Source organism: Anabrus simplex, chromosome 1 (genome assembly GCF_040414725.1).
Source record: "Anabrus simplex isolate iqAnaSimp1 chromosome 1, ASM4041472v1, whole genome shotgun sequence".
In the NCBI taxonomy this organism is placed as follows: domain Eukaryota; kingdom Metazoa; phylum Arthropoda; class Insecta; order Orthoptera; family Tettigoniidae; genus Anabrus; species Anabrus simplex.
Genome location: NC_090265.1, coordinates 535,152,470 through 535,175,625, shown reverse-complemented (window position 1 = coordinate 535,175,625; position 23,156 = coordinate 535,152,470). Strand labels below are relative to the sequence as shown.

At 37.0% G+C, this 23,156-nt stretch overlaps 1 protein-coding gene across 2 annotated transcripts in view; it reads right to left on the bottom strand.

Annotated features, from left to right (window-relative positions):
• LOC136857092 (putative RNA polymerase II subunit B1 CTD phosphatase RPAP2) overlaps window positions 1–23,156 on the bottom strand; it is an 82,232-nt gene that overhangs the window by 30,028 nt on the left and 29,048 nt on the right. Inside the window, exons 2-4 of one of the 2 annotated variants that reach the window (XM_067135480.2) lie at window positions 22,835–22,949; window positions 15,194–15,358; window positions 3,800–3,927 (exon numbers count right to left, since the gene is read on the bottom strand). In XM_067135480.2, the coding sequence (XP_066991581.2) occupies window positions 3,800–3,927; window positions 15,194–15,358; window positions 22,835–22,949 (408 nt within the window). The remainder of the gene's footprint in view (window positions 1–3,799; window positions 3,928–15,193; window positions 15,359–22,834; window positions 22,950–23,156) is intronic. The other variant, XM_067135481.2, reaches the window with a different exon arrangement.

The window sequence follows — 23,156 nt, the reverse complement described above, 5'->3', positions numbered from 1 at the left end:
TTCGAGTCAAAAGTGCGAGTTTTAACATATGCACCACTGTTGAAAGATGCGGATACCTGGCACTTACTGGATTTTAATTTTGTCTTCATTGGTAAGCAATTTCACAACCTTTTCGATATCCATAACTGCAAGAAAAATGTGCATCACGCTAGCCAATTTCACACAATTATGTTCCTAATCCTTAGATAGTCTATCACATGACAAATATTCACTTCCTTTCACTGTATCACTCAACACAGAATATATTTATAACTTATGAACAGAACGCAAAATATGAATACAAACAGGCTTAATGGGTTATTTAGCAATATCAATGAAAAGCGGAGAGCAAAACTTAACTTTCCCAAGATTAACAGCTTACTTCCCGAAGGAGTAATTTACCCTGTAAAGTTCACAGATTTAAGGTCATTTCCAGTCTTTGTGCAACTTTCCCCGACCAGCCTCCTGTGGTGAGAGCTCTAGTCTGTGTTGGAAATCACTTTCCTTTCACAAGGGACAAGAAAGAACATTTTCAGGGCTAATAGAAAAATGATCATACTTGTAGTGATTACTTGGACTTGGAAGACAGTGAGGAATTGTATATGTTTGTGTTAATTTGGTATGTAATGTCTCTCCTCAGTATGTGAATTTTGGAATTGTTTGATTTTCGTATGGCTTCAAGATTGTTTCTTTATCATGGGAAAAGTAAAGTAAGATGTATTAGGAAACACCCTGTAGTGTACACGCGCCAGATCGGCGTGGGATATTTCCGGTTTTGTAAAGTTGCATCAATTTCATAAATTCTCGATGCTTCTCGAATGTTCTTGGTCAGCACTAATTTCTGAGCTCTAATTGGAGAAAATAAATGTAAATGTGATTGGCAGGTGAAGGAAAAAGACTGGACGCTCGTTGGGTGTTGTAAGGTTTCCTAATTTCTGGAGAGAAGCTTTTCGCTAGAGCCTTGCTCATCCAAGGCGTCTTTTCTGTTTGACCAGTGAAGGGAAAGGTTGCCTTCAAGGTAACGGGTCTTCTTGGCCCCTTCACCAGGTAGGCACTTAATTGTTTTTCACCTTTCAGCTATGTAGTGTTTCATTTAATTTCTCTCACCAGAGCTTACCCGTGTTTTCCTTCAGCTTCCAAATTTAATTAATATGACAGCCTTTTCGGTAAGTCACGTCACATTTGTAAAGAGACAGTTCCCATTTTGTCATTTTCGTAAACCATGTTCAACGCCTTTTGATGTAATTATAATCTATTAATTTCCCCTTGGGGCTGTCTCTTAGTTCTGCATCATCCTAGATGTATACACTTTTAGGACAGGCACCTACCTCAGAAGTGTTTTTGAGAAGGCTGGCCGCTAAAAGTGCGCTGCACTTTGTATTTCCCGTATTTTCTATGAATAGCCTTCTAAGGGCATGTTACCTAAATTTTATTCCTTCTGACAGTTTTATGTAATTTAACGTTACGCCATGTGTGAAATTTTCCGACCTAAAGTTGTATAAAGTAGTATCACTGAATTTGACTTCTGGGTAATCATTGTAATTAGGGTTTATTTCCGTTTCTTAAAAAGTGTACCTTTGTGGATAATTTCAAGTTAATTTTAAGTAAACTGTATATTAATTTTGAATCATCACTGACTTGCTTCTTCAGTAATGCCAATATCTTCCACCGCCTGGATATGGTTCCCAGCCACCTTCCGCACTATCCTTTCTTAGCCGTCATGTTTGTTAACCTGTTTGTTATGATTTTTATTTTGTGCACTTTATTATTATTACTCCTTGCGTCAAAATGTGTTTCTGTGTAACGATGTGTTTGCACAGTGGTAGCAAATATTATTATTATTATTATTATTATTATTATTATTATTATTATTATTATTATTATTATTATCTATAACTTGTAACCTTACTTATTAGGAGGTTACAATACAAAACGATAATAGTGAAAATTTGTGATGCAATAAATGAGGTATTTTTATATACACTGCCCTCCAAAAAAAGCGTAACTCCTGATATTTTGGTAGAAAGCACAGTTAAATTCTACATTCAATATGATTATCATACTTTTCCCAATATTTATTGATTGGCTAGTGTTGTATGAACTACTGAAGGAGACAATAGAGTAAATTAATGTATTATTAGGGTCCACCTTTTCAATACAAAATGTAAAGAGTTTAAATTACATAAATGATTAGGGACTAGTTTCGACCTAGTACTAGGTCATCGTCAGCCTAAAGCAAAATTAAAACACAAATACCGAAGAAATTAAACAATTTAAAGACACATAAGGTATCGTAAAAGTACATACCGGTACCATGTGAGATATTGTGCAGCACTATGTTAAAAAAAAATAACTCTTTGTCGCCATAAGACCTGTCTGTGTCGGTGCGACGTAAAACAACTAGCAAAAAAAAAAAAAAAAAAAAAAAAAAAAAAAAAAAAAAAAAAAAAAAAAAAACTCTATGAAAGAGATTCATAAAAGGTCCAGTGCACATTAAAAAGATGTTATAGACAGGAATCCTTGAGATGCTGGATAAGGAGATTAGAATATGCTGGCTCCTTTAAGATGCTGGTATCCAACTGAAGAACCACCGAGCCGAAGTTACAACGTAATCTCCTTATCCAGCAACTCAAGGATTCCTATCTATAACATCTGTTTAATGCACACTGGACTTTTTATGAATCTCTTTCATAGAGTTATTTTTTAACATAGTGCTGCACAATATCTCACATGGTACCGGAATGTACTTTTACGAGACCTTATGTGTTTTTACATTGTTTAATTTTTTCGGTATTTGTGTTTTAATTTTGTTTCAGGCTGACGATGACCTAGTACTAGGTCAAAACTAGTCCCTAATCATTTACGTAATTTAAACTCTTTACATTTTGTATTGAAAAGGTGGACCCTAATTATACATTAATTTACTATTGTAATCACAGTTCAATACGGATCTATCATTATGAAACTTATTTCATTTAATTACTGAAGGAGAACCAACAACAGAAGACTTTTTTATGCAATGCTGTAACCCATTCAAACAATGCTGAGAGCTCTTGCACATTTCTTATTCATTTTGCACCAAGTATGAAAACCATTATTTCAGCATTGTAGTCACTTTTGTATAGGGTTAAAAACTGAAAATTTCCAAATGCGAACATTGCTCAGCAAAAAACGCAGGACCTGTGAAATAAATGCCTGACAACTTCACAATATAACAAAATTATACATTTATTAAATAGAACATTTTTACAAAAGGAAATACCTTACTTAATGATCAGTTCTTGCAGTCCTTGAAGATGTATTTTTCAACAGAACCTACTTTTGAAAGAAGACATTAGTTATTTTCTTGAAACACTTACTTATAAAATTCTTTACACAATATATCCTTGAAATTTAACTTCAGAAGTAACATACCTCTCACTGATTCTACCAACAAACGGTTCCTTTCATTTGTCCATTGTGCGTTTATGAATGAAAAAGCGCATTCAGTGGAGGTATTGCTGCCTGGTTGGCAAAGAAAAACTGGCAAATGTTCAAAAGTTCAGAAAAGTTGCATTGAGACAATACGGGACAAAATATGAGATTTATAAGCTGTAAGAAGCCTTTCTCGTGGACAGTCAAGATTTTCTTCTGATGACGCACAGCACAGTTCTCTGCGAAACGTAAAGAATTTCACCTTATTTTCTTGACACGGCATAAGCCCAAAAGCCTATATCATGTCTATTATTTATAACTGTTCAGCAAAAAGAGAAAATCTACATCAAGTTAATCAAATGAAATGGTCATATGGTAAGTAATAGAAATTTGAAAGAATTCTTACCCAGTGGAACCAACAGGTAATACTCTGAACACAGGAATTTCTTCTTTGTCACGAAGCCACAGAGGACTTGTCAACAGTTGGTCCTTTATGTATTTGCCTGCTTTGTAACACTGGTTGCTGCAAAAATTCTAGAAGATAAGAGTAAAAATTAAGGAATTTAACAGCTCAATGAAATATCATCAGTCTGTATGATAACACTACTCATATTAGTGCTTCTTGCTTGAACTTTGTAAGAATTAGGAGGAAAAACTAAAGTAAACATAACACTGTGATATATTCCTGTAACATAACCCTACATTCAATAGTGACTCTAGCATCTACACCCTAATTACAACAGTACTGTACACATTTTTGTAAATCATATATCTCTATAGTGATATAGGAAAGTAAATTATCTCACACAGGCCCTAAATCTGTACCGGCCAACACAAATTTTACTCACAATGTTTTGTACAAAGGACATTTTCTTCCTATGCAAGACATTTTCTATGCACTGAAACAAACTCCTTTTTTGTTGTACGTTACTCATTTAAATCGTCTTATTATTATGTTGATATATTCAATAACATATAACCTGTATACAGGTTTTGTTCACACCCACCATGGAAACAAAAGAATTTGTTGTTATAGACAGTAGAATAACACCCACGGTATCCCCTGCCTGTCGTAAGAGGTGACTAAAAGGGGCCCCACGGGCTCTGAACTTTGGAGCGTGGGTTGGCGACCACGGGGCCCTTAGCTGAGGCCTGGTATTGCTTCCACTTACTTGTGCCAGGCTCCTCACTTTCATCTATCCTATCCGACCTCTCTTGGTCAACTCTTGTTCTTTTCCGACCCCTACGCTATTAGGTTTGCGAGGGTTAGGGAGTCTTTCATTTTCACGCCCTTCGTGACCCTTGTCTTCCTATGACTGATATCTTCATTTTTCAAAGTGTCGGATCCCTTCCATTTTTTCCACTCCACAAATTCATCATTCATCAATCCATATTTCATTAATCATCCTTCCAGATCACATCTGGAATGGTAAACCCTGACTACGGTCAGAAACATTGATCATTGATCAGATAATCGGCCAAATATGATTAGTCTTCTCACGAATAAATCCACCGGTTTGGACATACAAAATCAGCAGGTCCAAACAAAGACACCACTCGGATACGGTGGGGTGTCACGTAGAAGATCAAGGCGAGTTGGAGCGCCTGCAAGCCCAACAGATGACATGCGGACACATCAGGTTTAGAAAAGACTGAAATTCAATAAACCAGGACAATTTTCCTTTTTTGCAACATTAAATATCAATTCAATTATGAAAGTTGGCAAGTTAAAACATTTAACAGATGTATTGGACCAGCGTACGATAGTAATAACAGCTCTTCAAGAATTGCGCAATACAGATCAGGACCCATTAGAATCAGGAGGATATCGCCTTTACAAAGGTCCTCCAGGGAAAAGAGTGATGAAGAATGTTCCTCAATTTGGAGTAGGATTCTTGGTCCATAACAGCATATTAGATTCAATTGAAGCTTTTTCTTCGACCTCCCCAAGAATTGCACTCCTAACAGTTAAAGTAGAGAATAAAACATACACATTGATAAATGTCCATGCCCCAACGAATGACAAAAATAACAAAGAAAAGGAAGAAACAGAAAAATTTTGGGAAGAATTGGACCAGTTGATATCAGGTATCTCTGATACACACATTAATGCTAAAATAGGAAAAGAAAAACGATTTCGTACAGTAGTGGGTAAATGGCCAGCGCATAAATTTACAAATAAAAATGGTCAAAGATTAATTGATCTTTGTATAGATCATGGATTAATTTTGGAATCTACAAGGTTTAAAAGAAGACCACACGAACTAATGACTTGGAAATGCCCTAATATTAAACTGGGGGAGTTCCAGATTGACCATGTGGCCATGGACAAGAATTATCACAAAGAAATTTATAATGTGAAAGTATTCCGTGGGGTAGACATAGATTCAGATCACTATATTTCCAAGATTAAAATAAAATTAACACCAAAAAAGAACAAAATATCCAAATCCAATAGGAGGAAGCATGACCCTAGTTATTTAATAATAAACTGTATTTTGAAAGGTCTAAAACTCTCTAAGCGACAATTTGGGGACGATAATTGAAAAATTAAAAACTATAGCTGAAGAAATTGCTCCTGTTAAAAAACAAAAGAAACATGCTTGGTGGAATGTGGAGTGTGACACAGCAATTCAAAACAGGCACAAAGCATGGTTGAATGATCAACAAAAGAGAACAGAAAAGTCCCATGAGGAACTAAATAATGCTAGAAAACGAACAGCCAAAGAAATCAGAAGGGTTAAGAGAAATTATCACAAAGAATCATTAAACGCCATAGATGAAGCATTCATACAAAATAAGACGAGGGATTTTTATAAAACGTTTCGACAATACCAATCAAACTATACTCCACCAACACTTATGATGAGAAATACAAATGGTAAACTGGCACATAGTAACCAAAAGAATGCAGAAATTTTAGCTCAATACTTTCAAGAATTACTTAATAGTGAAGAACCAACACAATACCTAGAGTATGACCTTCATCCAAAAAATAAAACACCATTAGAAAAAGTTATACCACCAGATTACAATGAAGTATTGAAAGCCATCGATTCACTTAAAAATTACAAAGCTTCAGGGGAGAATCAACTAACTGCAGAAATATGGAAGAATGCTAATACACAAACCATTCAGAATTTACATAAATACCTCATAGACATTTGGAATACTGAAAAAATGCCCGAAGAGTGGAATATGACGATAATACACCCTTTACATAAAAAAGGTGATAGATCAGATCCCAAAAATTATCGGGGGACATCATTGCTGGATATCACTTACAACATTTTTTCAAAGTTATTATACATGAGAATTCAAGAACAACTTGACTGTGAACTTGGAGAATACCAAGGAGGCTTTCGCCAGGGAGAAGTTGTCCAGATCAAATTATCAGTTTAAAGTGGATTATGAAGCATCATAGGGTTAGAAACAAAAAGTTAGTTATCACTTTTGTTGATTTTAAAAAGGCGTATGATAGTATCCATCGTGAGTCATTATTGAATATCCTAAAAGAATTTGGTTTACATCCAAAACTTATTCGCCTTATTGGAATTACCCTTAAGAACACTAAATCTAAAGTCAGATTTAGAAATGAACTCTCAAAGCCATTTGACATTAATACTGGACTTCGGCAGGGAGATGGACTCTCACCATTATTGTTTAATTGTGTGTTGGAAAAAATCATGTGGGAATGGAATAAGATGTGTCAACCTAACATCAAGATTGGCAGAAAAATGACTCAATTGTTTAGCATTCGCTGATGATCTTGCACTACTTGCTAATGATATGGAAGAAGCTAAATTGCAAATAGAAGAACTTGATAACATAGCAAGAAAAGTTAGATTGCAAATTTCATATGAAAAAACAGAAATAATGCCAACCTTCCCTGTTACAGCACCAACCATTACCTTAGCCAATACTAAACAAATTAAAATTGTGAATAAGTTTAAATATCTTGGTGAAATTATAACTTGGAACACCAATGAAAAATCATCAATAGAAAGCAGAACATTTACGTTAAAAAAAGCACAACGAATTACATGGCCAACGTACAAGAAAAAATCTCTTTCAATAAATGCTAAACTTCAACATTACTGTTCCGTCATTAAACCTGAAGCGACTTATGCTTGTGAAACACTATTTAAATTGAACACCAAAGCAACAACTGATACACTGCAAAAGGTTGACAGAAGGATACTTAGAACAATCATTAACAAAAAACATCAGGTGGATGGACAATGGAGATTATTGCCTAATGGAGTGGTTTATAGGGAAAGTGAATCTGTAATAGATATGATGAGAAAAAGAAGAATTGCCTTTTTCTGTCATCTTTCTAGATTAAATGATAATAGGATAATAAAACAACTATTTAATTACTTTTGGAAAAGTAAAACAAAAAATAATTGGTTTAAAGAAGTTCAGAATGATTTTGAAGAGCTGAATGTTACAATGAAGCAAATTGAAAATAGAGAAGAAAAAAAATTTCTCAAGAACAAACAAATAATATTGTCATTAAAAACTGTACAACACAAACAATATGTCATATCTGATGAAGAAAGGGCAGCCAGGTCAGCCAGAATGAAGAGGTTTTGGGAAAGGAAGAAGATGATTCAAGCTAAATCTTCAGTTAAGTCTTTGTTAACATAAATGTATTTGGGTTTGATTTAAGTGCTCCAATGTGGGTGTAAACTATGTAAATAAATAATAAAGTAGTAGTAGTAGTAGTAGTAGTAGTAGTAGTAGTAGTAGTAGTAGTAGTAGTAGTAGTAGTAGTAGTAGTAGTAGTAGTAGTAGTAGTAGTAGTAGTAGTAGTAGTAGTAGTAGTAGTAGTAGTAGTAGTAGTAGTAGTAGTAGTAGTAGTAGTAGTAGTAGTAGTAGTAGTAGTAGTAGTAGTAGTAGTAGTAGTAGTAGTAGTAGTAGTAGTAGTAGTAGTAGTAGTAGTAGTAGTAGTAGTGGTAGTAGTAGTAGTAGTAGTAGTAGTAGTAGTAGTAGTAGTAGTAGTAGTAGTAGTAGTAGTAGTATTATTATTACAGACAACAACAACGACAACAACAAACTTTCTGTGGACAAGGAAGAGCAAGTGGAAGTATGATAGAACTATATATAACAGATATCTGCAGAAATGACCCCTCAGAACTTCATGATATCGATGAGGAACTGTAAGGTCCAGATATTCTCAAGCATGAGCTGGATACTGTCTTCAGTCAAGGAAGATCTGGCAAAGCTGTCAGACCAGATCACAAACACAGAGCTGCTTAAACTGGAATATATTAATAATAATTATGTACTTCCTTTTGAAGCTGTTCAAATGGATCTACAACACTGGGCTCACTCCAGAAGGCTGTTTAAAATTCACCTTCGTCAGCCTGCCAAGGAAACTAAATTATAATTTTCCCTAGATCGTCTCTATTCCTATTCAGAATTGTGGTAAATAAATAATATCAATACTAATTAAAGGCTGGCAAGTCTGAAAGAATCTGTAAAAATGTTTACTCTTGATTATGAAGAAAAATAGAAGAAAAAGTCACTGAAACTCTGTTCGTGTTTAGAAACGGTCTGGTACTATCCAAGTTTAAGTTAAAAAATGTCTTCAGTAATGTCTTCAATGATAATGAAAATGCTTTTAACAACATTAAACATGGTATCATTAAACGTATCGGGCCTGACAGTATGGGTGTTAACATCACAAAGAAGCAGAACTCCAATCAGAGAGCTCACATCAAAATTGGAAACCATATTACCGAAGAGATCAAGATACAGAAAGAGGTGAGGCAAGGATTTATCCCATCTCCAAACCTTTTTAATTTATACACTCAAGTTTATTTTTCAAACCACCCTTGATATAGTTGATGAAGTAATCAAGATCAAAGGGAAGTGAATAAACCCCATCCACTTTGCAGATGACCCTGTGATAATAGCTGATCATTTAGAAACTTTTAAATCTTAAATAAAGTAAGCGAGGAGTTTGGCCTTAAAATAAACAATGCTGTTTTCAACAGGGATTGAAACAGCATTGAAAGGGTGTCACATTTCAAGTAACTAGGATGCTGGCTAACCCAAGAAAGGGGTTTGGATGTAAATATCAAAACCAGAAATTGTAAGATGTGTGTTTTCTAAGTTAAAACATCTTGTGTTAGGATTCTGAAGATTAATTAAGATTTAAATAAAATATTTTAAAAAGTAATGATTTAAATCAGAAGATATCTTATTCTTATAAATTTTACAAATTAAAAAATACAATTGTAAATATTTTCATGCAACTAAAATAATTTTTTACAGTATTTGAAATGATAGGAAATGGTATATACTCTATGTATCTTCTCCACTGCTTTTCTGACACTCTGGTAGAGTTTCATCACACACACATATGGACTTGGCCCTGTTTTGCAAGTGGATGCCTTTCCCAACACAACCCTATGTGGAGGAATGTATTCCCTATAGTATTTTTTTTATGGAAGTACATAGTGCAGTATGTTGTGTGTATATGGAAAGATCTGCATTAAGACAAACATAAACACTCAGTCTTGAACAAGGGGAATTTAGCATATGCAGTTAAAATATCTGGCCTGGTGAAGAAAAGAACCCAGGGCTTTGTTAACTGAATGCCATGAAGCTGACTGTTCAGTTTGGGAGCCAGTCATTCAAATAATTTATGCAATGCAAACTATTTTTTTAAACATTGAACATACATTTATATATCATTATTCATCATCAACATTTATAATATTATATACCGGTAGTACTTTAGAAATGCTTTTTTGTATTTAGTTGTTTTTGGACTTTAATTGCTTGTTCACCCTGTGGATGGGTACATTCATGGCCAACTCGATAGGTAGTTCCGGCCTGCTACACTTGACAGTTCGTACGGATGACGTCACACTTGTAGTGCTTCGATATGTAAGCATGAGTCTTGTTTTCACGATAGTTTGCTAGCACGTTGTTGTTATTTCAACATTATTAAAGGTGTTCGCTGCTGTTTCCAAGGGATAACTCTATGAAAAAGCATCAGTAAAAGATGTGTTTTTGGCAATAGTATGTGTTTGCTACTACAGCAATGTAATTTGAGTAGCCTGATGTGAGGAAGCATTGCTAGGTTATGTGACAGGTTACGTGAAACCACTGAACTATAATAGAATATGTAACGTACTTTAAAGCTTATTGTTTAACTATTAAATTATGGCTGTTAAAGTGTTCCAGTAAAGGGTGATGTTCGCAATTCAAATTTAAAAACTGTAGTCATCAATTTTACTTCAGTGTTACCATACGTAGATTTCAAATAATTAATGATTCGGAACAAATCATATTATGTGCACCACGGCAAACGGTTCAAAACGTATTATGTTCACGATAATGTTTCCCAGCCTGCATTTATCCCGCTTCTTTTGTTGGCTGTTCCCGCTGTTTTTGTATAGTACTTGACAGTGTGGTATTGCTTGCATGCCCATTCACTTTCCATCACCAGGGCTACCTACCCGTAGGAGAGTGTTTCCACGGGCCTGGAAGTGAAAAAGTGGTTCTTCCAAAATATTTTCCGTACACAGTTCAACACTGGGTTTAGAACACCATCCACGGATGCTTGTAGTTACTGCGCTCGAATGCTCTTTCAGATTAAATCTGAAAAAGATAGTGCTAAAAAGAACCGTTTACTAGCTGATTTGGGAGCAGATAAAATTCGCTCACAGGCTTTTCACAAACTTATTAGGGAAAGACCTACTGACACAATCTCCTTCTCCTTTGATTTGCAACAGGCAAAACCACTTCCTAAATTATCAATTGGCAAAGCGTTCTATTCGCGCCAAATACTGTATCATTTTACGCACTGTGTGTTAGCTATGTCAGTATTCAGAATCCAAAATTTTGTGTATGGAATGAGACTGAGGCTAGAAGAGGGCCAAACGAGGTGTCATCAGCCGTTACTTCGTTTTTAGATGAGGTACAGGCTGTTCGCAGACGGATGTGGAGGCCAAAACAAGAACGTGCATATTATCCATGCTCTAGTTTACTGGCTACAAACCAAAGCACCCGCTAACATTTCCATGATTGTTGTCATTTTTCCTGTCGGAGGACATTCATTTTTACCGCAGACAAGGTTTTTGGTGTTGTAGAAAAGTTTCTTCGTAAGTTCTCAGACATTGTTACTCCCGAGGAATACCGAGAGATCTATCAGTCTGTGGGGACCGTAAAACATCTAGGAAAAGAATGTGTTATAAGGGACTACAAGATCCTCGCCAAGCATTTTAAGAAATTGTGCGGGATTAAAGAAATGAAGAAGGTGATTCTGAAGAAAACAGAGAAAAGTGGTCAGTACCACATTACAGTAAAGATGGAACCGACATACAGGTTTGATGACCCCTCAAAGCGATTCATAACCCTTCTGAAACGAGGCATAAGGCTGGGCCAGGTACATTAACCTCCCGTAATCGATAAACCGAGAGCATTACCCGATGCTAAAAAACTGGATGACGAGAACCTGCTGAGAGCCAGATTTGGAGACAACTGGAAGGAGTTCGACAGTTTACAATTTTATGTTTCAGCACTAAACATTGGTTCAACATCAGATAGTGGTAGGCCGAGTCGTGATGACGACTGTGACTGTTTGCATGAGGAAGAAGTATTACTTGTGAGACTGTAAACATCCATATAGCATTAACAATGTGTTAATAATACCTTAATTGACTGTACATGATGCGCCGTAGCTAACAATAAAGTCAATAAAAACCTTTGGAATCAAATGAACGGTTCAAATCGCATTATGTGAATAAAAGGTGGTATCAAAACGTATTTTGTTCAGTGAATTGGTTCAAAACGTATTAAGTAAAATTTTATAATTAGAATGACGCCTTCATGTATTGGGAAGTTATTTGAATCATGACTGATTCGGAAACATAACCTCAATACCTAGATTTTGCCATTAAAAATGTTGACATGTCTTATTTGGTTAGGAAGTGAAACGTTTTTTCAACTTCCTGTAAAATTATAATCTGTGCACTTAATACGATTTCAAACGATGCTCCTCAATTAGATGAATATGCAAGGGGTTATAAAAGAAGTAAAAATCGCATTACAATTATGGCATGCGCCAATGCATCTGGCAGACATAAATTTCCTCTCCTGTTAATAGGGAAATCAAAAAATCCCTGTACTCTTAAAAATGTGAATTGATCTGCCCTGCCAGTTTCTTACACATCCCAAAAGAATGCATGGATGGACAGTGGATTTTTAAAAAACTGGTTCCAAGAACACTTTGTGCCGAACGTAAGAAGGTTTTTAACAAAACAAGACTTGCCATTGAAGGCCATTTTGTTCATTGACAATGCGCAGTCACAACTGGGAGTAAAAGAGCTGGTCAGTAGTGATATCTGAGTGAAATTTCTGCCACCTAATGTAACAGCTCTGTTGCAATCAATGGACCTTGGTGTATTGAAAAACATCAAGTGATTATACAGGAGGCAGCTGCTCAGCAAACTGATTGAAGAAAAGGGAGCACTCTCCTCTTCATCTTCAGACAACATACCACACTACCAACCAACACTGAAACACGTAACAGTGATTACATCCCTCCATATAGGGTTGCCGTCAGGAAGGGCCCGGTCATAAAACAGGGCCAAATCCACATGTGCGACGCAGTTTGCACCCGCAACCCAACAAGAGTGGGAAAAATCGGTAGGAAGGATAGAAGAAGAAGAAGAAGAAGAAGAAGAAGAAGAAGAAGAAGAATAAGAAGAAGAACTGCATTTGTATTTTCCAGATTATCCAAATTTTCAATAATCCGGATCAGTTCCGGTCCACTTAATCTGGATAAACAAGGTTCTTGTGTATATTTATTACAAATAAGTATCCATTTGTTGACAAAATATATTTTAATTTCATCTTTATTGAAAATGTGTCCAGTGTTAAAATTTTACATAATTACATACTGATATTTTTTTAAATATCCTTGAAATATAAAAAAATATTGAAATACAAACTTTATGAAAATGTAATTGAAATAAAATTAAATCTTTGAAAATTACTCGTAGAATTTGAATCAAACTTAATTCATTCAATAGCAGTGTCCTCCTCAGAAATTTCCATCAGCCGGGCGGCAGGAATGAGTAACCGGGCAGGGAATACTACGCATAAAATGAATATGATAAAATTTAAATTTATCCCTTTCAGTGCATTAACAGTAATATCAGACAGGAAAACTAACTGCAAAATTGAACTATTTTATTATTATCACAAAAAAGACATAGTAGTGCATTTTTGAACATCTAGTTTTCTACTGCTCGTTCATAATCATGTAACACTGGGGCATACCACTCAGTTGCTATGGAGTGCCATGCGGGTTTGTGATGTCCTGTGGAATCGAGCGCTCGCACGGGATTCAACACTAATCCAGTCAACCATCGCGCACGACACTACGTAATGGTCAAGCTAAACATTTAAAGTACAATAAAATTTATGCAATTATGTTGACAATAATGAATATTTGTCATTTAAATAAACAGATTTAAAAGTATTTAAATTATTTACTATTTAATTTGGAAGACCCAATGACTCTAATATCTATAATAACAAAAGGAAGTGTTTGTGTGAGTGTGTGTGTATGTGTGCGCAATGCCCAGGCGAATCTACGGCATAAAGAGATCTGACATTTTGAACATAGATGGAAGGGGGTCCTAATGCACCTCGAAGCTGGATTTTTAATTTTTGCTTTCATTGGTGAGTTATGAACAAAAAAACCATCGGAAAACATGTGTTGGGATATAACAATCCAACGTGCTGTCACCAGGATTAAATGCATAGATTCACTGTTGTCAGGCAACATACATAAGATAGGTAGAGAACGTAAGTCAAGGAGGCATTTTATGACCATGGCGTAGGAAGTCATTTTCTGTACCAGACATGAGGAGCCACATTCAATCCATAATATCCAGAAGTATAAGAAATAAAATGACAAGACCTCTTCAATACAATATATCAAGTAAATAATATTACATCAGTCTTAGGACTAGTTTCAGCCACTTAGTGGCCATCTTCAGCCAAAATAAAAAGTAAGCAGATCTTGTGATAACTAAAACATATGTATACAAGGCATAGACAATGTTGCAGGAATAATTATAACAAGTTGAGTTAGGACCTCATGCAATGAAGTAAATTTGGAAATGATAGCCAGAATTAGAAATGAATAAACAAACAGAAAAATGAAAAAGGAGAAAAATTATTATTTATGAGACTCTATTGTGAAATGAACAGTATATATAAAGTCTGATGTAGAACAAACACTGACATGCTGGAGGAAGTAGGCAGGCCATGGAAACAAAGGAGTGGACAGGGAACAAGCACTGACATGTCTTAGGAAGCAGACAATGGAAACATAGAAGTAAATAGGGAGAGGAAGTGTTTGTGTGTGTACGATGCCCAGACAAATCTACGGCACCCAGAGGTGGTAGTGATTATGGTTTTCAAATAATCAAATGCTTTTTTCCTTAACATAAAAGTTGCTTTGGCATTAATAGGTAACTGAAATGTAGGCGTATTCTTAGAGGAATTTTTATGCATGTAAAGATCTGTTTTCAGAATGACATGACAATCCAAGATAGGCTGCCGTCCGTCCGTCCGTCCGTCCGTCCCTCCATCAATCCATCTGTCCGTCCGTCCATCCGTCCATCCATCTCACTCTGTGTACTTGTATGGGTCCATACAAAATGTTATCCTTTTGTTGTAATAAAACAGAATAACCCATAACAACACAAAAATTATTCTTGAAAGTGGAAACAAAAAATATTTAAAATGCAAATTTTTGTCTACTCACCTTTCTCTCTGATATGTCATATACTTTATTTAATTTAGTTGATATCCGATATTGTTGGGTTGGAATATTCTTTAAATTTTGATGACAAAGGGGATACCCACAGAGTCTTAAAATAACTCTCTCCTCAATTACATCTTGGAAGTGGCTGTTGCTTATAAACTTCAACTGAAACAAAGGCATAAACAATACTGTATATATCAAGGAAGATAGAGACAGATGAAAGTAACAAATCTGTTCTAGCCCATTCCGCCATATATAACACATTTAAAAAAAAATATCTCACCACAAATATAATTTGGGCAATAATAGTAATGAGAAGAATAAGAATAAATATGATTCTTCCCATGACTTCTTCATGGTTTTGGAATTTTCATAAACATGAGTGAACCCAATTACCATCTGTCCTGTCACTTTTAAGAATATGAGGGTAAGTCAAATTTAAATAAGCCTTTTGTTGTAACTATTTTATTTTTATCAAAATGACGTATATTTTAGATTGTTCTTACGTTTCAACATAAGTCTCCATCCACCTCCATTTCCGGATAAGAAATTTCTTCATCCCATTTTCAAAGAAGGTAGCTGGGCATGACTTAAGCCAATTGCGCACAAACTGCTTCACCTCCTTGTTGGTTGTAAACTTGCTCTACACCAAGAGCGATCTTCAGCGACCCAAACAAGTAGAAGTCACATGGTGACTCGTCTTGACTATAGGTTTGATGTGGCAGAACAGTCCACTGCATTTGTGCGCGTGTTTGCTGGATTAGTCTTGCAGTGTGGGGTCTGGCATTGTCATGAAGGAGCAGTACAGATCTGATTGGGATGCTGCGCCTTTCTGACCTGTAGGCAATGTGAACCTGTTGAAGAAGATTGCAGTAGTATGCCACAATAATGGTCCAACGTTCCTCGAGGAAATCAGTACTCCTCTGTAGTCCAAGATGACCGTGGCCAAGATCTTGCCTGCAGACAACCGCGTCTTGGCTTTCACCGGTGGCCTCTTGATACACTTCCATCACTCCATACTGGCCCTCTTTGACGTGGGAGTGTAATGGTGGACCCAGGTCTCATCAAAAGTGACGATTCTTGTATAAAGGAAAGGGTGATAGACATAAAGCTGAAAATTACAGGCCAGTCAGTTTGACATTCATTGCATGTAAGCTTTGGGAAAGCATTCTTTCTGATTATATTAGACATGCTTGTGAATTTAATAATTGGTTTGATAGAAGGGAGTTTGGGTGTAGAAAAGGTTATTCCATGGAAGCTCAACTTGTAGGATTCCAGCAAGATATAGCAGATATCCTGTATTCAGGAGGTCAAATGAACTGTATCGGGATTGACCTATCTAAGGCATTTGATAGGGTAGATCATGGGAGACTACTGGAAAAAATGAGTTCAATTGGACTTGACAAAAGAGTGACTGAATGGGTGGCTATGTTTCTAGAAAACAGAACTCAGAGAATTAGAGTAGGCAAAGTTTTATCTGTCCCTGTAGTAATTAAGAGGGGAATTCCTAAAGGCAGTATTATTGGACCTTTATGTTTTCTTATATATATCAATGATATAAGTAATCAGAGATAAGGCTTTATCCAAATGATGTTATTCTGTACAGAGTAATAAATAAGTTACAAGATTGTGAGCAACTGCAAAATGACCCCGATAATGTTGTGAGATGGACAGTACGCAATGGTACGACGATAAACAGGGTTAAAAGTCAGGTTGTGAGTTTCACAAATAGGAAAAGTCCTCTCAGTTTTAATTACTGCATTTGTGGCCGTTGTTGAACAGCAAATGAACAGAAATCAGTGAAGCAACAGAAGTCCTTGTGATATAAATTTTGTCTGGTCATCATGTTGGGTAAACAAAACGTTTAAAGAACTGAAGTGTTTATGCAAAGCAAATTATTGTATGTAGCTTTCTTATTTAAAAATGATTAAATATTTAGGCTTATGAAGAAATGGAATATGAAGAAGATTTATGTTCTTTTACATTTCTTGATTTAAATTGTATTATTTTGTAAAGTAGAGAAAGGGATGTGGAATTTTTATACATGACTTGTGAGGCAGGGTGTGCCACGAGTAAGTGGCCCTTTCCTGTCATTTTGTAATATCCGCTAAGATACTTTCATTGGCCAGTATATTAAGATTTTTAATTGGTGAATGTGGCAAACTGGAGTGTGGCTATTGGTTATTTGTAATCACTCCATTTCCTGTTTGCGGCTCCTCGCGGGTGCGAGTTAATTTGTCCGCGTCTTTGACTTTGGATCACCACAGTGGGCGGACGCATTTTGCGTCCGTCCCGCAATGGGTCTTCAGCCGGCCAAGGTAAGCGCTATGTTATTGCCTTATGTTATTTAAATGCATTCTTGTGTTTCGGACCTTTCCCCACTTCATGTAACTTCAGTAATTATGTAGAATTTCATCTTGTGTGCCGGAGTTTCCTCTAGTTTTCCACATTTTCCAAAACAGAGCATTTATATAACTTAGCGATTATGCTAGTCCGCAACGTGTTGTTTTCGGAGGCAGACCTTCTTTTCTAACTCTAGTTGTGATTGTAAGTAACTGTAACACTCTTTCTTGAATAGCGTAATTACATTTTTGATTCTTTCGAGGTTGCCTCCTTTCATTCTGTAAATTTAACTTTAATGTGAACCTCTATGTCAAAGTTTGTTCGTGACCGAAGAGCTTAATTGTTTCCCTTACACATCTTTTGTTTTGTATCTCAAGTATCAGTTAATCCGCAGTTCATTTATGTGCTCATTTATAATTGTATGTTCATTTTCTCAATAATTATTTGTCTGTTGGGTGTATTATTGTTAGTCTTTTCTCCCCCATAACGTCATACGTTCCCATGGACCTCATAGGGCCCCGCACATTCCATAATCCTGTCTTTGGTTGTCATTATTAGGTCTAAAAGTTCCCAGCGTACGATTTGATTTTGCGTATTTGGAAGTTTTTCGTCACGTTTCCATGCTCTGATGTGAATTCACCGCCACTGCATCATTTTACTATTATTAAGTGTCTCTATTATTTACTATTTCTTCATTCACCTTTTATGTCAATACTCAAAATTTCTTCTTCTTCTTATTATTATTATGTGTAGGCATAATTATCCCGATTACAGCTACAGCATTGATGAGGCGAAAGTTCCCTTTGAGGATATTTGTAAGTACTTAGGTGGTAATATAAGGAAAGATCTTCACTGGGGTAATCACATAAATATGATTGTAAATAAAGGGTACAGATCTCTGCACATGGTTATGAGGATATTTAGGGGTTGTTGTATGGATGTAAAGGAGAGGGCATATGTCACTGATAAGACCACTACTAGAGTATGGTTCCAGTGTATGGGACCCTCACCAGGATTACTTGATTCAACAACTGGACAAAATCCAAAGAAAAGCAGCGTGATTTGTTCTGGGTGATTTCCGACTAAAGAGTAGCGTTACAAAAATGTTGCAAAGTTTGGGCTGGGAAGACTTGGGAGAAAGGAGGCGAGCTGTTCGACTAAGTGGTATGTGATATAGATGTTGATTCCCATCGGGAGCCTGAAATATTTGTCCCGAATGAGTAAATTTATAATTCATAATTTATAAACACTGGCAACCAGGAATGAGTTAGCTGGAAAATTTATAATGTCCAATAACGGACCATTTATATTGGTATTGTAAGTGGTATGTTTTGAGCTGTCAGTGGAGAGATGGCGTGGAATGACATCAGTAGATGAATAAGTTTGAGTGGTGTCTTTAAAAGTAGGAAAGATCACAATATGAAGATAAAGTTGGAATTCAAGAGGAAAAATGGGGGCAAATATTTGTTTATAGGAAGGGGAGTTAGGGATTGTAATAACTTACCAAGGGAGATGTTCAATAAATTTCCAATTTCTTTGCAATGATTTAAGAAAAGGCTAAGAAAACAAAAAAAAGAGAATATGCCACTTGGGCGACTGCCCTAAATGCAGTTCAGTAGTGATTGATTGATTGTCAGAACACTCCCATGGCTGATCTGAAGCACAGTTGTTTGTGTATCAACTTCAATAATTTCTTGAACAGCCACAATGTTCAGCAATGTAAAGCTGGTGCAGAGGCAGCGTGGAGTTGTGACATGTTTTTAACTCTCTCATGTCCGTCCTTGAACACAAGTACTTCACCCAGGCCGATGAAAGTGTTCTGTCCCCGAACTGTGCGTGTTTTCTCGGACAAGAAATTTCGTGATGATGCATTGCGCTACATGGAGGTGTACCTCTTTCACTCATCGTGAGAGTGATTGAATACAGCATGGACGAGACATCCCAAGCTATGACGCCCTTCTCAAACACCCTTCACGTGCTCTACTGGCCTTGAACCACAACAGGCACTGAAATAAAAAAAAGGCTCATTTATATTTGACTTGCCTTCTATTTTATTGCTCCCACAATATTTCATATTCTCTCTTATTTCCTTTGGTTCCAAAATTTTTAATTTTCTTTCTTGGAGTATGTATGGTACCATTTAACCACCTTCCTACAAATAAAATAGTCTTCTGATACTGGAAATATTAATATTTTCATTATAGACTGTAATGCTTTATAGTCTTCTGTCTGCAAGCCTTCATGAATTCACTGGACGCCTCCACGATCCTCTATTTCTAACTAGCTCTGTGGGCTCATTTAGTTCCGTACCTCTTATCTTTAAATCATTAGAAACTGAATCTAACCACTGCCATCTTGGTCTCCCTCTACTTTTCTGACCTTCTATGACTGAGTTCATTATTCTCCTAGGTAACCAAGCCTCCTCCATTTACTTCACATGACCCCACAACCAAACCCCACAACCAAAGTCGGTTTATGCATACTGATTCATCCACCAAGTTCATTCCTAACTAACCCTTTATCTTCTGATTCAGAATACCCTCCTGCCATTATTCCCATCAGTTTATACCAGCTATCATTCATGGTAATACCAAGTCTGTTACTCCTAACTTATAAGAAATCCCAGGTCCACCCAGCTTTCACTCCTGTACAACAAAGTTGGTATGTAAACAGACTGGCGTAAAGCTAGTTTTATCCAGGAGGTGAATTCTTCTTACAGAACACTGCTGATTGCAAATGAAAGCTCACTGCTGCAACTTGATTCAATCTTTCTTACTATACTACCATCCTAGGATGTGTCCAAACCTTGTTCTGTTCCTCTGTGGGGTTGGGTATGAAATAAAGAACTTCACCCAGGCCCATGAGAGGTTTCTGTCCCTGAATTGTGAGTGTAAATGGTGACGAATTTCAGCAGCTTTAACATTTTCTCGGACAAGAAATTTTGTGATGATTTGTTGCGCAACATGGAGGTGTACCTCTCTCTCACTCATCGTGAGAGCGATTGAATGCAGCATGGAGGAGATATCCCAGGCTATGATGCCCTAGCCTTTCGCAGCGAGTTTTATGACTGGATGCCCTTCCTGACCTTATCAGAGGAGTTATTCAGAAATGAATGATACAATATTAGGAAGGGAGAGGATGAAACCCAGTGCTAGCACATAGCCTACTCCTGTCGAATAGCATCAAAGGGCCTGCTCAAGACTTAACTTTCTCATACAACGGGTGAATCACCATTAACAGCGTCATATACCTGGACCCCATATGAACACTGTGGAGAGGTTTGGAATTGAATTGAGGCTTTTGGCACACAATCTAGTGATTAGAAATAGTATACTACCACTTCTACCCCGATGCTGAAATTTTTTTGACCAATGGGACTCGAACCAGTTAACTACGGTGTCAGACCATATAGATTTGATGCCTTAATGATCATGGCCAGCAGGTGAAACTCACCCTGGGAGAATACACATCCTAAATAATTGAAATGTTTCAGTTTTTTATTCCTAACCTGACATTCAATTCTCGTAGGATTTTTTTCCCAAATGACACCACATTACCCTTGGAAATGCATATTTTATATTATTATTTTCCTTCTTCCTTGGCGTTTTCCAATCAAGATGCAGGGTTTGCCATAATTCTACATCAAGCCTTCCACTTCACCCGGTCAATGGCATCAGCAGTTCGTATGCCCACATGGCGCATATCCTAACATACACAGTCCATCCAGCGTTTTCTTGGTCTCCATCCATCAGGGTTAAGTGTGAGAATTTGCTGCACAATGGATGCTGGATCGGCTCTGGCCCTGTGCCCATACCAGCGAAGCATTTTCCCTCGCATCTTGTTCTGTATTGGGGGCGACTTTGAAGGGGACCCGGATGGCATCATTCAAGATGTGATAAAGCCATGTGACTCCCAGTGACCACATGGTATGAAGCATCTGCTCATGTCTGGTAGTCGAAGGCCAACATTCCACCCAGTAGAGAGCTACTGGGTTGACAGTCGTGCGGTATATCTGACTTCAGATGCAGAGATATCTTCCTGTCACAGAGAACACCTGTAGCCCACCGCCATTTAAGCCAAGCAGCGTTTACTTGAGCTCGAACATCCTGCAGCATGCCACCATCTGCTGACAGAGGAAGACCAAGATATCTGAACTCGCAGGACTTTGTTTACAACTTGCTTTACATCGCATCGACACAGATTGGTCTTATGGCAACGATGGGATAGGAAAGGGCTAGAAGGGGAAGGAAGTGGCTGTGGCCTTAATTAAGGTACAACCCCAGCATTTACCTGGTGTGAAAATGGGAAAGTATGGAATCTTCAGGGCTGTTATCAGTGAGGTTCAAACCCACTATCACCGGGCGAGTTAGCCGTGCGGTCAGGGGTGCGCAGCTGTGAGCTCGCATCCGGTAGATAGTGGGTTCGAACCCCACTGTCGGCAGCCTTGAAGAGGGTTTTCCGTGGTTTCCCATTTTCACACCAGGCAAATGCTGGGGCTGTAACTTAATTAAGGCCACGGCCACTTCCTTCGCATTCCTAGGCCTTTCCTCTCCCATCTATCTGTGTCGGTGCGACGTAAAGCAAAAAAGCAAACCCACTATCCCTCAAATGCAAGCTCACAGCTGCATGACCCTAACCGCACAGCCAACGCGCTCGGTCGCAGGACTTCAAAAGGAATTTAATTGCCAAATTTCATATCATATGCACTGCACCCATTTTCAAGTTCTATGATATTAGATTGCAAGCTTTCAGTACAGTCTGTGATTAAGACCAAGTTGTTGACATAGGCCAATCTGCTTATTACATTTCCACCTAACTGAATCTCCCCCTGCCATTTTTGTCCTTTCAGTAGATGATCCATGTAAACTATGAACAACAAAGGTGAAAAATTAAAGCCTTGTCTAAACCCTGTAAAGAGCCTGCCTTTAATCAAGAACTCATCCTACCATCAACTGTGAAAGTAGCCCAACTGTCACGATAAGTGCCTTGGACTGCTCTTAATAATATACCCTTAATCCCATAATATCTCAGTATGGCTAACATCTTTCCCTCGGTACGACTACTCTATGCCTTCTTTAGATCTACTAAACATAAACGGAACTGTCTATACCTTTCGTGGCATTCTTCAATTACTGCATACTGAAACTGATTCTGGGAGCCCCTGTGTGGTCTGAAACCACTCTGGTGCCCACCCTTCTAAAATGCTAGTGAATATCATGCCTGGTGAAATACCTCATTTCTGATTGAACTTGCCCAGATATATATTACACGTCAACAATTTACAAATAAATTACTTACACTTTCAAGAAACCAATCTTCACTGACAGAGTTTTCCAGTAATCGCTCAACTATTATTAAAGCCCTTGTGTTACATTCTTTCTTCTTACGCAGTGCAGCCTCAAGTTGCTCTTTGCTGCAATACAAACATTACAGTGTTTATTTCAATTCTTAAATACAAATCAAATAATATTTTTGGTATGTCTGCAGTACTGTATAGCTATTTTTGTAATGATCTAATTTATTATTTCATTTTACTGTTTTTTCATCTTAAAATTAAACCAAATTGTGTGTCTGGTCTTCTAAAGAGTAGAAATATGAACAATCAGATCTGCAGTTTTCC